Source organism: Nesoenas mayeri (assembly GCF_963082525.1).
Source record: "Nesoenas mayeri genome assembly, chromosome: 20".
Classification (NCBI taxonomy): Eukaryota; Metazoa; Chordata; class Aves; order Columbiformes; family Columbidae; genus Nesoenas; species Nesoenas mayeri.
The window spans coordinates 3,967,973-3,982,220 of record NC_137569.1 but is presented as its reverse complement, the minus strand read 5'-3'; the positions used below and the strand labels follow the sequence as shown (position 1 = coordinate 3,982,220).

General features: G+C 41.8%; 1 protein-coding gene across 2 annotated transcripts; it reads left to right on the top strand.

Annotated features, from left to right (window-relative positions):
- Positions 1–872: 872 nt before the first annotated feature.
- NSRP1 (nuclear speckle splicing regulatory protein 1) lies at positions 873–12,447 on the top strand. 2 transcript variants are annotated; one of them, XM_080357286.1, is made up of 7 exons: positions 873–930; positions 2,154–2,241; positions 7,880–7,936; positions 8,283–8,414; positions 9,339–9,546; positions 10,117–10,225; positions 10,815–12,447. In XM_080357286.1, exons 1-7 carry the CDS (start codon positions 911–913, stop codon positions 11,842–11,844), a joined length of 1,644 nt encoding a protein of 547 aa, XP_080213412.1. In that variant the 5' UTR covers positions 873–910; the 3' UTR covers positions 11,845–12,447. The 2 variants fall into 2 exon arrangements, with proteins under 2 accessions (XP_080213412.1, XP_080213413.1); XM_080357287.1 differs by lacking the exons at positions 873–930; positions 2,154–2,241; positions 7,880–7,936 and having other exon boundaries at positions 8,323–8,430.
- Positions 12,448–14,248: the final 1,801 nt, after the last annotated feature.

The window sequence follows — 14,248 nt, the reverse complement described above, 5'->3', positions numbered from 1 at the left end:
TACAAACATTTTGCTGGTGTAACTACTACATTTTAAAAGCTTGATTAAAAGGTTTTGTTGTTTTGGTTTGTGTTTGGGGGTTTTTTTAATTAATTCTGATGGGAAAAAAGAGAGAGACAGGAACAAGTTTATTACTTCCAAGCTACAATACTCATAAATGATACAGCAAAATTTTTCAAGATTCAGTTTCCTTAAATTACCTTTTAGGTATAATTTTAAGTGAAGGTGGTTAATCAGCATTTTGTAAAGTTCTTTTGAACGTGTTGCAGAGAAGCCCTACACTTTTCATTATAGCAAAAAAAACCCCACCAGCTTTCTTATTGGGATGAAGCTTGAGATTATAGCCCACTGAACTGTCGGCTGCAAGATTTCATCTTTCCAATAACGTTTCTTTTGGCAGAATCACTTTTTAAATAAATATTTGGGAAATTAAACTCCTGTTTCTTTCTTTAGTCAGCAACAAGCGATGTCTCCGGGTGGCTGATGACTGGCGGGGGCTCGCTGGCTTCTCACCCCCTGGCCCGGGGCAGCAGCGGCCACCGGCTGCCGCGGGGCGGGCGGCCCGGGGGCTTTTCCGAGGGCCTTTCCCGCCGCCGGGGCCTGAGGAGCTGCCGGCGGCTCCGGCTCGGTTCGGTTCCGTTCGGTTCCGTTCCGCTGCCCCCAGAGCGACGCAGCCCGCCCGCAACAGCCCTTCCGTATCGGCACTTTCGCCACTCACCAAGGAGCCGTTAAAAAACTCATCCCCGCCTCCGGTGCTCTCCGCCGGCTCTCTGCTTCCCCTCCGGAGCGGGACCACCGCGCGGGGCGGCGGGAGGCTCGGGGGCGAGGGAGGCGGCGGCTCGGCCGTGAGGAATCTGCGGCCGCGGAACGGCGGGTGGTTCTACCTGGCGACGGCGGCGGCCGGGACAAGATGGCGGCGCTGGGCAAGCAGTGAGTGGCGGTGGAGCGGGGGCTGGGGGCTCCCGCCGCCGGGCGCCTCGGGACGGAGGGTCCGACCGGGCCCGGCTCCGCGGGGCAGCGGCTGGGGGGCGCTTGGGGCCGCCGTTGAGGGCGGGCGGACACGCGGCCCTGGCTCGGGCCGAGCTCTGACACAACCAGCCGCCCGGGCCGCAGGAGGGGGGCTGACGTACAGCTCCCGTGTAGCCTCGCTGTGCTGGCCTGAATTTAAACTGTGTTTCTTAAAAACAAAACCCCAAACAGTGGGAGGGCACCGGAGGCTGCTGCGGTGTTGCGGGGCGGAGATTTCACTCTTAGGAAGCAGAATCTCCTCAGGATTCCTACACAACCCGCGGGGCAGCTGCTGCCTCCCCGCGCAGCGGCCTGGCGGGGCCCGGCCGGACCGCGGGTCGGTTCCCGCCGGGGTTGCGGTTCGATTCCCGGCTCCCCGTGGGTCGGTTCTCTGGTCCCCGCGGCGGGTCAGGGGCAGCGGTTGGGGCGGGTTCAGAACACACGGAAGCAAATTGTTCGTCACTATGATGATGTAGGACCCACGGCATCATGGGGATCTCCAGCTCAACGCTAAAGGTTGGGACGAGCTGTTTACTCAGTGATGGACTCAGGGAAAGGCAGGTGGGGAAGAAATTCCTGATTTGGAGATCGTTACCGAACACATAGGGAGTGTTTCTGAGCACAGACATTGGCTGTGTCAGCAGAAGAGTTCTGCATCTGTAGTTAATCAATCTCTGCATGACATAAACTGACTATACATCTTTTGCTCTGGCTGTATTTGTGGATTGGTGGTTAATGTTGCCGTGCAAAATAGGTGAACTTCTTATTGCCCCAGCAAACGTATTTACAGAATAATGTCTAGTGTAAACTGAGACTAAATCTCTGGAGGTTAAACTGTAATATTTTCTTATTTCTCCAAGGGAGGAAAAAAAAAATCGCTTAGAGAACTCAGGGCAAGAGGGATTTGTGGCCCAATTTAGGAATCATGGGATCCAGAAACTTTGCATGCAAAAAGACAGGGATGGCTCTGGGAGAAGCTGTCAAGTGTGGCAAGGCTGAGCGCACTGCTGGAAATGCTGCTCACATCTGTACTTCATATGTTGTGTTGGCGCTGATCTTTTATTGCTAAAATTATGAATGGTAGATTTTTGTTTTGGAGCATGGTATATGTTTTGTTGTAAGAAATGTTTTAATTTTTTCCCTAGATATGGACTCATTATGCCCAAAAAATTGCCACAGAAAAATCTTGCTTCGAAGAAGCTCTCAGTGTTTGCAGATGACTCTGATGAAGAGGTCAGTTCAACAATTTTCTTCTGAAATTTGCTCCATATTCTGTAATATATTTGTTTATAATCCTTAATGCCTACATCAGCTTGGATGTGTGTGTTGTCATTTTGGATTTGGGTGTGAAATATGATCTGTGGTTTTTGTAGGGCAAGTTACATGGATGTGGTGACTTGATTGTTAGTTACTTTCTGTCAGCTCTTGCAAAAGTTGATCACAAGTGGCAGCTTGGTTGCAAGAGTTAACAGTATCTGGCTCCTAAAGAAGCACTTAACATGGAACTGCCTCCGTGGGGCTTATGGTACTTAGAGGAAACACAGAGGACAGGAACACATCTTCAGTCCCATCTCTTTCTTCAGTGCTCTCAGGTCTGTCCCTCCATTTGAGCTCATAGCTCTACAGAGGGGCTTTCCTTTAAATACAGCTAACAGAGATGACAGTGGATCCGCCGTCCTCATGGGCAGGAGCACTTTCCCCCTCAGTTTGGGATTTGGTGTCTTTCTCTACATCAGGGGACTGACCCCACATTTTCCAGATCCCAGGGTTGAGCTTGAATTAATCTCTTGTCATTAAACATTGCGCAGGAGGACTGTCAACATTCCTGAGTATGGGGCTATCTTGTGTTTTTTCTCTTCTTATTTTCTTTTAGTACCTAAACATTAAAGCAAAATAACGAATGCTAATAATTCTAATAACAATAATGTGTGATACTGCCTGCTAACTTCTAGCTTAACAGACCAGGTATCCTCCCTTTCGGAAGGGCTGACAGATGCACTACCAGAGTAACTCTTAAAAGTTGTCATGCTCATCAGTATGGTACATACCCAGCAAAAAGTAATAATCTCATAACTGCCTTTATCGAAGAAGATCATTTTTTAAAAAAAGCAAAATTACTTTATTAGTTCAATAATCATTTCAGAGCTTTTCAAGATAAGGAGCAGCATTTGGGAGGGGTTTCATTTCCTGTCTGCTACCTTATCAGTCAGAACTACATCTCAAATGTCTGGAGATTATGTATTTTTAACTGAACTCTAATAAAAGTTTGTGCTGGGAAATCTGCACACCTGACTTGGTCTGTGATTATATAGTAGATACCAAACTTTTGCTCCCCCCCCTTTTTTTTTTTGATGTTACTATGCATTTTTCATTAAGATTTTGCCTGTTTCTTTGCTGAAGGAATTTGAAAGTTGAGTTTTGTTGTTGGTTTTGCTTTTCCGTGGCTAAGCACACTCATGGGTGTTAGTTGCTGATGAAGATGATCTTTGAGTTTGTTCATAAGAAACAGAACATCTGGGATGGAAATTCTCTTGAAATACAATAAATACAATATTGACTGGGAAAAAGTAGAACAGGTGATCAGAGTTACTTCTAGCCAATATAGTTCTGAATTACTTGCCTTCATAATGAGCAGTTGTTGCTGTCTTTAAAAACTGGAGATGAGGTTGTTACCCCTAGGAGAGCCTGTTGGAGAGAGTAGATGTTACAACAACAAACTGTGATCTGTTAGAAGTAAGTTTCCATTCTGGGTGCTGTTTTTTGTGATGTAACCATTTTTTTGCCAAAAATATTATTCCTTTATGCTTGTGTCACATTTTCAGAGCTGGCTTGTCAGTATTCCCAGTGCACTGTTCCACGTTCTGTTTTATCTTTGGAATTTAGTTAAAAATCTCACTATGGTACAGCAGATTAAATTTCTGTTTCCTGATTGTATCAGAATGAGCCAGCATACATTCCTGTACCTCACCAGCCTTTCAAAACTGATTCGTTGCTACGGGATGCAAAGTGTAGCTGAAAAAATAACTGTACATAGACCACAGCAGGTGCTAATTCAGGAGAGAGATCGAGGAGTCGGTGTGGATAGTGCTGTGAGGGTATCAGCTTCATTTGGTGGGTTTTTTCAGTGGCCATCTAAAAGAAAAGTGGAATGTTTAAGCAGGCACAGAGGAAGAAACTGAAAACAAGCAGAAAACTATATCCTGTTGTTGTTTTGCATACGGATCCTTCTATTCACTTTGCAACTTACCAAAGGATACAGTCTGACTAAAAGGATTGGCAAAGTGATGAGTATTGTTGATAACCAGCTTTTATGCAACAGTTTTCATAAGACCAAGTAGTCTAAAGGGGCTCTTAGAAAAGAGGTTACTGAGGAGATGGAAGTGCTGGGGAATAGCTTGAGAGGGTGTACGTAAAAACAAGAATGATTCACAGAAAGTAAAGTGATTTTGCCATTTCCCATAATATGAGCAGTAGGGTATATTATGGAATTACGAAGTAACTTGTTTAATCGGAACAAAAGGGAGTTGGGGCTTTTTCTCCATACAATGTATAATTAAGTTGTGGAACTCATTGCCACAGGATATTGTGGCGTGGCCAAAAATAAAAATTGATTCAGAAATGATGAGTCAAATTAAGGGATGCTCCTGGCGTCAAACAATGGTCCAGGTGCATCCTCCCATTCAGGAAGTCCCTAAACTCCGGGTTGCTGGAAGCCAGGAGGGAATGCCCAGGAAAGCTCATTCTGTACGTGACTTGTTCTTCATGTTATTTCTCTTAATCTACTCATAGCCACAGCTTGTGGAGTGTATGAAGTGGGATTAATTTGTTGCCTGACCTGATTTTTTTTTTTAATTTTCCCTGTGAAGGCTTGAGTCTCATGTACATTTAGTGAGCGTTTGTGCCCAGGCCATACTGGATAATATAGGTCTCTATGAGGGCAAGCCCTAACGATTCACTGCTAGATACATATACATGGAGTGTAAGTAGCTCATTTTAAGATATTTTGATACCATGAATCCAAAGATCTCACAGTCTGAGATTCCTTAGCTGATGTGAGGAGAATGAAGTGAGTGGAGTCACATCTCAGCCTTTCAGAGACTGAACCACACAGGGCCACAAACTTGGGGCGAGATCTGTAGAAACACAGGCAGGTATCTACACCTGAGTTCCTTGAGCTCCTGTACAGTCAGTAGAGATGCAGGTACTTCTGGGGCACAGATTATTTCCTTCTAAAGTAGACACCTAAAATCAGAGACATAAATATTGCTCCGGAAGTGCCTGTTTCTCACTCTTTCACAATAAAGTGTTCTTGGACTGGCTAGCTCAATATAAATATAAACTTTGCATTTTTTAAACCGGCTGAGTTTTCTGTTCTTCTTTTACTTGCTGATCAAATAGATCTCCAAATTATTCTGCTGTTGCTCTTTGGTCAAATATTTTCCTGCAAATCCAGTTAAAACTAGATGGTTGTAGTGAGAGATTAAAATCAAACTGCATATAATCCGCCTGACATCACTGGAGGATTTCATTTCCCTTTCAAATGTATTTCGTTTTAAACAAAGGTAATTTATTTTATGTCTACTGCAAAACAGCAGGTAGAGAATTCAAAAGGGCAGAGTTAAAGGGCAAAGCCCCCCAGATGGGTCTTTCATAACAGATTGTGTTAGAGCAGAAGCATCTTTTGGTTTTAAAAAAGGGATGGAGTGATGTCTAGCAGTGAGTACCACCCTGGGGTTTTGGTAGCAACCACAAATGGTTTCCTTAGGAGGCCGACTATGCAGGTAATGTGAGGAACTCCATTAGTAATAGCTATTAGGTCAGAATTTGTTGGTCTCATACTTCTGGCAGTCAGTGGGGGAAAAATAAGTCAGGCATCTCACACGTACTTTGAGAGCATCTGTTACAGTAGTTGTGACATTTTTTACAAGACGTTCTCAGCCTCAGAACTTCAAATTTAGCTTTTTTGTATAAAGCTGTAAATTGTTGACGTACTGTCACGATTTGAACATAGCTGAGACAAACCAAAACCATTGCTCAATAGCTTGAATGTTCTTCTTTGCCTATGGAGGAGCAACGTAAATAAGGCATTTTAAGAAGTAACTTACAAGGGGTCCTTACCTGCGGGATAAAAATAAGAAGGTAGTTCAAGCACTTAAGATACCCGAAGGGGGTAAGAAATGGGAGAGAACAGTGAGAAATGGTAGTAGATTGGGGTAGTTTATTTTATTACTATATTTTCTTCTTCTTTTCAACCTTTTCCATTGTGCACAAGGTATCGTTCATGGTCTCGTAGGCCCGGTAGACTGTGGAGTCTCATTTCTAAGAATTTCTTGGTTTGCATGGGCTCTGTGTAGTTGCACAGGAGAGGGTTAAAACATTTTCTCCTTCTAGAAAATATTAAACTCTAAGCTTTGTGCTTCAGAAGAATAGCCTGACTGCAGGGAAAGAGCAAGTATGAGACAGATTGCTGAGTTTATAGGGCCTCTAATAAATGGGCAGTTGATAAGTAAAAACAATACGAAAGAACAGGCAGTTCTCATCTGTCAGAGCTCATGGCACAACAGGAAATTGTCCACCATAAACCACTAGAGAAGGTGTTTGTTTTTTGTAAACTTACTGCCACCAGACAAACAAAGTACAGGTGGACATCTTTACAATTAGATGTACAATAATGAGGGTTATATATTACTTTTGTGTTTATGTAATCTTTGTAGATCAACATGTTTATTTCATGTAGGGAGACAAGGACAAGAGTCTAAGCAGTGTTTCAGGTATTTTGGTGGAATAAAGCTTATTGTGTAAAAATAACTGCAGAAGCTGTTTTATCTTTTACTGGGCCCTTGCTTTCGGGCATAATGCAGGGGAGATTCCTTACTGTTCAGGTACCTTTCTGTAAAACCAATGTGAGAGTGTCTGATGAAGGAAACCTTCAGTGATGACCCTTGATATGTTGAGCAGAGAACCGTCTTCTTCCCCAAGAGCCAGCAGGAAGTCTGGGTCTTCTGTGTAACGCTGCTGTGTGTTCTGCTGCCAACTTAAAGTAGTTGTTTATATTAACAAATTTATACTGACTCATTTATGGCTTAAAAATGAAGTACAGTATATTAAATATTTCTCAACATTAGCTCTTCGATCTTTAAAGCTCAAGTTAAACACTAAATGAATGAAGCCAGGATTCCTATAGACTGTTTTAAAGTAATTAATCTGCTGTCCACTTCCCCAGCCCACCAGCCAACCAGCTGCATAAATAAATAGTAGATTAGATTCAGTTCTAGTCCAAATAATCAGCAAGCTGCTGTATGCAGAGTGTGGTCCCTGATACCACAGCGGACTCTCTATGTGTTGCTGTTGCCTCCCAAGCTCAGCTTTCTAAAGCCTCGAGTGGGGTCTCCATCCTTACCTGTTTATCTGCAGCTGCGTGAAGGAGAGAGGCTGCTTTCTAGTGACGAGCATCACCAAATCAGTGCAGAGTTTTTCCTCCATGAATGTGCACATCACAATTTCCCTTGTGTTTCAGCCACAAGGTTTAACATTGAAAGCAGAGGTGGGTTTTATTCAAGTCTGCATGGAGCAGTTAGAGCACCAGAAAAAGTTGGAATAGGAACCCTTTCAAGTTCCCATTTTTACTTGACTGTCTCTCACTTGGAGTGGGCTAAGAAAGAATATTTTGAATGTTCTCTGTCTCATTTTTTCTGATTGTAGTATTACTTACAAAAGTAAGTCCTAGCATGTTTATGGGAAGTGAGCAATGGTCTGAGTGTCTGGAATTAGATGGAAACTCGCTATATAGTTGTTCATTAGAATGGTAGAAAAATAATATGAGCTGTGTCAATGTAATTAATTTCATTCCTGCAATATTTCCTTCTTGTAGCCATCTGTTGGTGAAAGTCTTCAGAAAGAAGCATTGAAAAAACAAGCAATGAAACAGGTAAGATGGCGTGGGGACTCTTTGTGCCTGTGGCAGATTAAAAAATCACTGTATCCCTTCTCTTTTGTTAAATAATTGCAGAAACATAATTGTGCAACTTCAGAATTAGAGTTACCCTTTAAAAAACACAACATAATTTTATGATTTTGTGCATTGCTCTTTGCAGCACAAGAGTTTCTTTAAAACTTGGCTTGAAATTCTCAGAGCCTTTCCCCTGTCTAATGGATAGGGTTATACTACACATCTGTTTAAATTACAATCCAGGAATAAAATGTTTGAAAATAGTACAAGATTCATGGTTATGTTTTTTGTATTATTCCTTCTCCTCCCATCTTTTTTGTTGCAGACTAAATTAGAGATTCAGAAGGCTTTGGAGGAAGATGCTACAGTGTACGAATATGACAGTATTTATGATGAAATGCAGCAGAAGAAGAAAGAAAGTAATGCCAGCTTGTTATCCGGAAAAGATGACAAAAAGGTCGATACTTGAAAATGTATGCTGTCTGTCTTATCTCTGTATGTTTGGAATAACTATGATTGATTAACTTTTAAGCTTTCCCAAATGCATTTTCTCATGGGGCCTGCAAGCGCTGTGCTCAAATCCTGTTACATAAGATGGTAATTTGCAAGAATTTTAGCAAAACTGTTAGTTCATCAGATACACCGGAGTCCTGATCCAGTAGCATTCTACAGGGCGGCAGGCTACAAGTTTCCCATCCAGTTGATGTACCTATAGCACATCTTTCTGTGTATTTCTCACGAGAATGTTACAGTGTGATCATAGAATTAGAGGCAACCATACTACTTCTGATAATAAAGACTCTTTGGTTATTAAGCCAGTGAACATAAGTTGTCCCTCCTTGCTCACTAGCGTGCTTACAGAAGGACTGTCAGAAGACTAAAGTAATTAACTTTCATTAGGGAAGTGTGAGCAGATTTCCACAGCCTTGTTTCAACGCATGGTGGAATTATCCTGACAAGTGATATTTTCATCGTCACTGGCTCTGTTCCATTTGAAAGCTCTGCTCAGGTTATGTGGGTATAACAGGAAACTTCCCCTCCCTTAGAGCACTGGAGAGGCAAGACTTGTACAAGGGATGTGAAACCAAAAAGCATAGAACTTCACTCAGAGCAAAAATAATCCTAGTCAAAGATGGGCTGAATGTTTTAATTGAATACAACCACCTCTTTTGCTGGTGGGAAGCATGCCATGTTAGTGCTCTAAAAGGGGATGGCAGTTTATTTCAGTGAGCTGTCAGACAGTGAGAGAATACGTTAGACCAGCTTCTGTCTGTTTTCTTCCATTACAATCGTTCTTCAACATCTCCAGCAAACCCAGTCTGTGTTTTCTCAGCCACCTTAATTCTCTCTCAGCATTGTACCTTTTTTCCTCCTATTTTAGCCCAGATACATCCAACATATCCTCAAAGCGGCTGAGATTAGAAAGAAGGAACAAGAAAAAAGAATGGAAAGAAAAATTCAGAAAGAGCGTGAAATGGAAGGAGAAGAGTTTGCTGACAAAGAGGCTTTTGTGACTTCAGCCTATAAGAAGAAGCTGCAAGAAAGGGCTGAGGAGGAGGAAAGAGAAAGAAGACAGGCAGCTCTCGAGGGTAAGGGTCACACTGAAGTAATACTCTTTAAAATGAAGTATGGGCTTGTATGTGATTTACAATATTGTGATCTGCTCTTTCTGTGAGGCTTGAGATAATTAAAATTTAAAAAAGGAGCAGATAGGAGACACTGAGTCAGATCTCACTTTATTTTCCTTTGTACACATTGCTAAAGGAACAGAGGAAGCTCCGCTGTTTGTGCGTCAGTACTGTTTTGTTGCTATGTTTACTTTTTGAGGACGTGTCAGTTGTTGAAGAAGGAGTCGTGAGCCTGGGGTACAGTGGTGCTTACACTCCTTACTGCAGATGTTCTGCACAGTGTCCCAGGAACAGGTGTAAAGAATAGGATCTCGGATCATAAGATAAATCAGGCTGGAGAGGACCTCTGAAGGTCACCTGTTCCAGCCTCCTGCTCAAAGCCTGGTCTGCTGTGAGGTCAAACCAAGTTGCTCTGAGCTTTTAAACCTCCAGGGTGGAGCTGGAAGTCTTGGTGGTGTCTTTACCAGCTGTGAGCTGTGTTTGATGAGCGTTTGTGTCGCAGTAAATGCAACCTTACCTTCTTTCTTTTAGCGTACATGGATGTGACCAAACAGAAGGATCTCAGTGGATTTTACAGACATCTTTTAAACCAGACGGTAGGGGAAGAAGAGATGCCTAAATGCAGCTTCCGTGAAGCCAGGTAGGATGTGATTCCAGAAGGCTTTCACATATTAACCAGCTTCTGGCTGCTTGTGATTCCAGACTCACTGGAACACTAAGAATTAGACAGAGGGAGGGTAAGCTGATTACTTTATGTAGCCAATTAACTGAATTCTTTGGAAAATGTCTAGTGCTCATCAGTGGTAGAGTATAAGGCAAACAAGCAGGAGTGGGATGCCATTTAAAGAGTATCAAGCGGACAGTCATACTTGCAATGCTGGCTGGTATTCGAACCTATATTTACTGTGGTTTACATAATATTTGGCAGTCTGTTTCAAGTTATATATTTTGAATCATTAGATGGAGGCTACAGTTACTAAGCCATAGTCATTTTTCTAGATAAATTCAGCAGCTCGCATGCACCAGTAAACCAGATATGAATACTTAATAGAAATTCTTTGCACTGGATTCCTGGAACCTGAGCCACAGATAGAGTCGTTTTCTTAGACTTTTCAGCAGCATCTTTTGCTTAAGTCCTAACCAGAAGTCAGTTTGTAGAAAAGTCTGAGATTTCACAGAATCACAGGCTATCTAACGTTGTTTTTTCTTTTTTAACATAAAAATTGTAGGATAAAGGAAGAAAAATCTGAGAGTTGTCATGATGAATCCAACCAAAAGAACAAATGCCCATCTGAAAGGCAAAGACCGAAGCCCTCTGCTAAGAAAGAGAATAATCCAGATGCTGATACCGACTTAGAAGCTGATAGTAGTGACGACGATAAGAGACATAAAGATAGTAAAGTAAATTTGAAAGAGAAGAAAAGGAGAGAGAGCTCTGTGAGCAGTGAAGAGGAGGTCAAGCGTCACAAGAGCCAGAGACGTTCCAGGTCACCAAGCTCGTCCAGTGTGGAGGAAGAGCCGCGCACAAAAGCCCAAACAAATCATCTTGCAAAGAGGGGAGAGAGCAGACCAAGCAGAAGGGGAAATGAGGAGCAGTACAGGGAAAAAGATTATGAAAGAAGTAGGACCCACGAAAGGGATCATCAAAGGGAGAAGGAAGAACGCCATAGATATGGGGATCACACTAATAAAGATAACTACAGGAGGAGGGAGGAGCAAGATGATCAACAAAGGGGGAAGGAAAGAAAAGAGAGGGAAGGACATAGCAGAGAATGGAGGAAGGCAAAGGAGAGAGATGTGAAGGGCTCAGAAAAGGAACGAGAGAAGGAAAGAATAAGAACGGGTAAAGATAAGTATAATGATAGAGAGAAGGAGAGAGGAGAGAAATGCAGAGAAAAAGAAGATCGTGTGAAGGAGAGGAGAGAGAAATATGGTAGTGATGAAAAGAAATACAGAGAAAGGAGGGAAGGTACCCCTATGTCTTTAGAAAAAGATGGAGAGACTGATTTGGAAAAAGAGAGAAAGGGAAAAGAAAGAGAGGTGGATGAGAAGGGAAGATCCAGCTCTGAAATTTCATCTGAGCAGAAACGTAAAGCTGGAGAAGGGGAGAAAGAACAAGCACAGAAACCATCTGAGAGCATGAGCAAATTTGCCAAACGGAGCAATGAAGAGACAGTGATGTCGGCAAGGGACCGCTACTTGGCGAGGCAAATGGCACGTGTCGGTACTAAACCCTACATTGAGAAGGAGGAAGATTAATGTCCCTGTGGTGGCCAGGAACACTTGGTCTGTCAACCAAGAGGAACAGCCGTTGCTGCATGGACTCTTGTACAGACATAAAAGTGTATCCTAGCTATTTATTCCCGGCTTTCATTTGAGAAGTGGTGTGTGGCATAACAGAAGAACGACTTTTGAAATGGATTAATGGATCACTTGATACACACCCTTAATCTGTTTATATTAAATTTGGCTGACTCTGTCCACCCTGCCCTTCAGTACTGAATCCTTGGTATTTGAAGATTCTTGGACAGACCTTGGAGTGGTAAAACATGAGGTGAGAACGTCCCCCCCAGCGGCCTCTGCTCCTGTCAGCAGCTGAAACAGTGAGTTCTGCTCCAACAAGGCTGTTCTCAGGCCTTGGCAGGAGTCATTGTTGCCCAGTGATGCTCTCAAAAATGAGAAACAGACCCATGACAGTAGGAAAAGAGCAAGAAAACCAGCCTGAATAATAACCTAGGAGATTTCTGTACGTAGTGTGGTGTTTTGTAAATTAAATGCATATTGACATGAATTTTGTATTTATGTGTGGGCTTTGGTTTTGGGGACCTGATGTACAGAAACAAATAAAGTGTAAGATACGTACTGGATGTAATGCGTGGGTCTTTTCTAATGCTTGTGTTGTTTTACTGCATTTTTTTGTGGGAAATAAGGTATATGAATTTTTTATGTGTATTACAGTCATATCTGTTTATTCTACTGGAAGTAATTTAGATTTGTTGGTCTGTCCAAAGCTTCATATTCAATAGTGAAGTTATCATCTCCAAGCTATAACTAGGTAAGTAGGATATCTGACAGTGGTTGTAGGTTTTTTTATTACATTTTTAACACTGTTCCTTTTATTTTGTTTTATAGTGAATTTGTCACTTTAATGTTAAAAAAAAGATTTTGAGATTGCTGAATGAAATATTAGAGAAACACCAGACTTAGTAATGGGACAAAATGTGAGTAAAATTAAATGCCAAGCCTGCCAGTTTACAGAGACTTTAAATGGGATGCATTTTGTGTGTCAGCTAATTGAGTAGCTAAGGATTTAATCCAAGTGTGTTTGTTTTTGCTGTTCTGTCTAAACAAATGCAGCGTGCATTGGTTCCTCCTTTGGCATGGAATGGAAGAGTATTTAGCAGTGGGCTGAGGTTCCAGACACTAAAGGAAATCCTCTGCTTTTTGTCCAAGAGGCCTTGTTGATGTAAGTAAACTGGACTAGATATTCTGCTTTTTATTGGGATTGAGCCTTATCTTTGCTCTTCCCATGCGAGAGAAGCACAAGAGACATCTACAGATGGATTATGAATATTAAATTTATTACAATAACAGTTTACAGTACAAGGCACATACTGATGACTTACAATCAGCTTGCAACACTTGTAACTAAACAGCCGCATAAATTAATACATGTGCATTGTGTACAAGTTGGAGGGAATACTTAGTTCTGTACAGCTAAAACTCTATAGTTTAACTTCTCTTTGCTTGAAAGGCAAACGTGGTCCTAATTTACCAGTTTCATAAAGTCCTGTTCACGGTTCAGAATACAGGGTGGAATATACTGGTGTGACAGGTAAGTGGAAGGTCAGCTGAAGAGGAGGGATTCGTTTGCCTCAAAACACTTAATTGCAGTGCAGCCCATTTGGTATCAATATAACCAGTTTTTGTACAAAACCAATGTTTAATGTCTGGCTACCTGACAGATACTGGTTACTGTAAATATTTTCAGAGAGATATGTAAAAGAAAGAAAAAAGAATGATAAAAACAAATGACATTAATTTCTCAATATTTCAACCACAAACAGAGATACTAAAAAATGAACTTGTAATAACAAGATTTAGAAAACTTCAAACCAGTCTGCCGTATAACAAAGGAAAAAAAAAAGGAGAGAGGAACTAAACTGCCTTGTTAGTTCAGCTTTTATAGAGCAAAAACATAGATGTATTTTATCTTTGTGTTCAGGAAAAGCCTTTTAAATTCACTTCTGGAGGGCTTCCTTGTCCCCTGTTCTTGTAAAGACTTGATTATCCTACCAAAAAGAGAGCAAAGACCTAACATCACAAGTGATCTTTTGGGCTGTCCATTTCTAAATGTATTTTTCTTGTGACTTTGCATGTCTACATTACTTTTGTATCTTTAAATAATTTTAGGAACTTGGCAGCTGCGGTTACATTGGGAGAGCATGTGTATGCATATAACACAGAGAGGTATGTGCATGGACGTTCATTTGCATATAAGTGCCTCAAGGTATCGTAGAAACACTTCTGATGAGGGTCAGTCCTACTGAGCTCTGTTCAACTTCTTGCTAAAAGTAAGTTCCCCTCCTTTTCCTCTTTTTTTCCTCTTCAGGGTGAAAACCCAATGCCTTCACATTAGAATGTGAGCTTATAAATCGTCAAA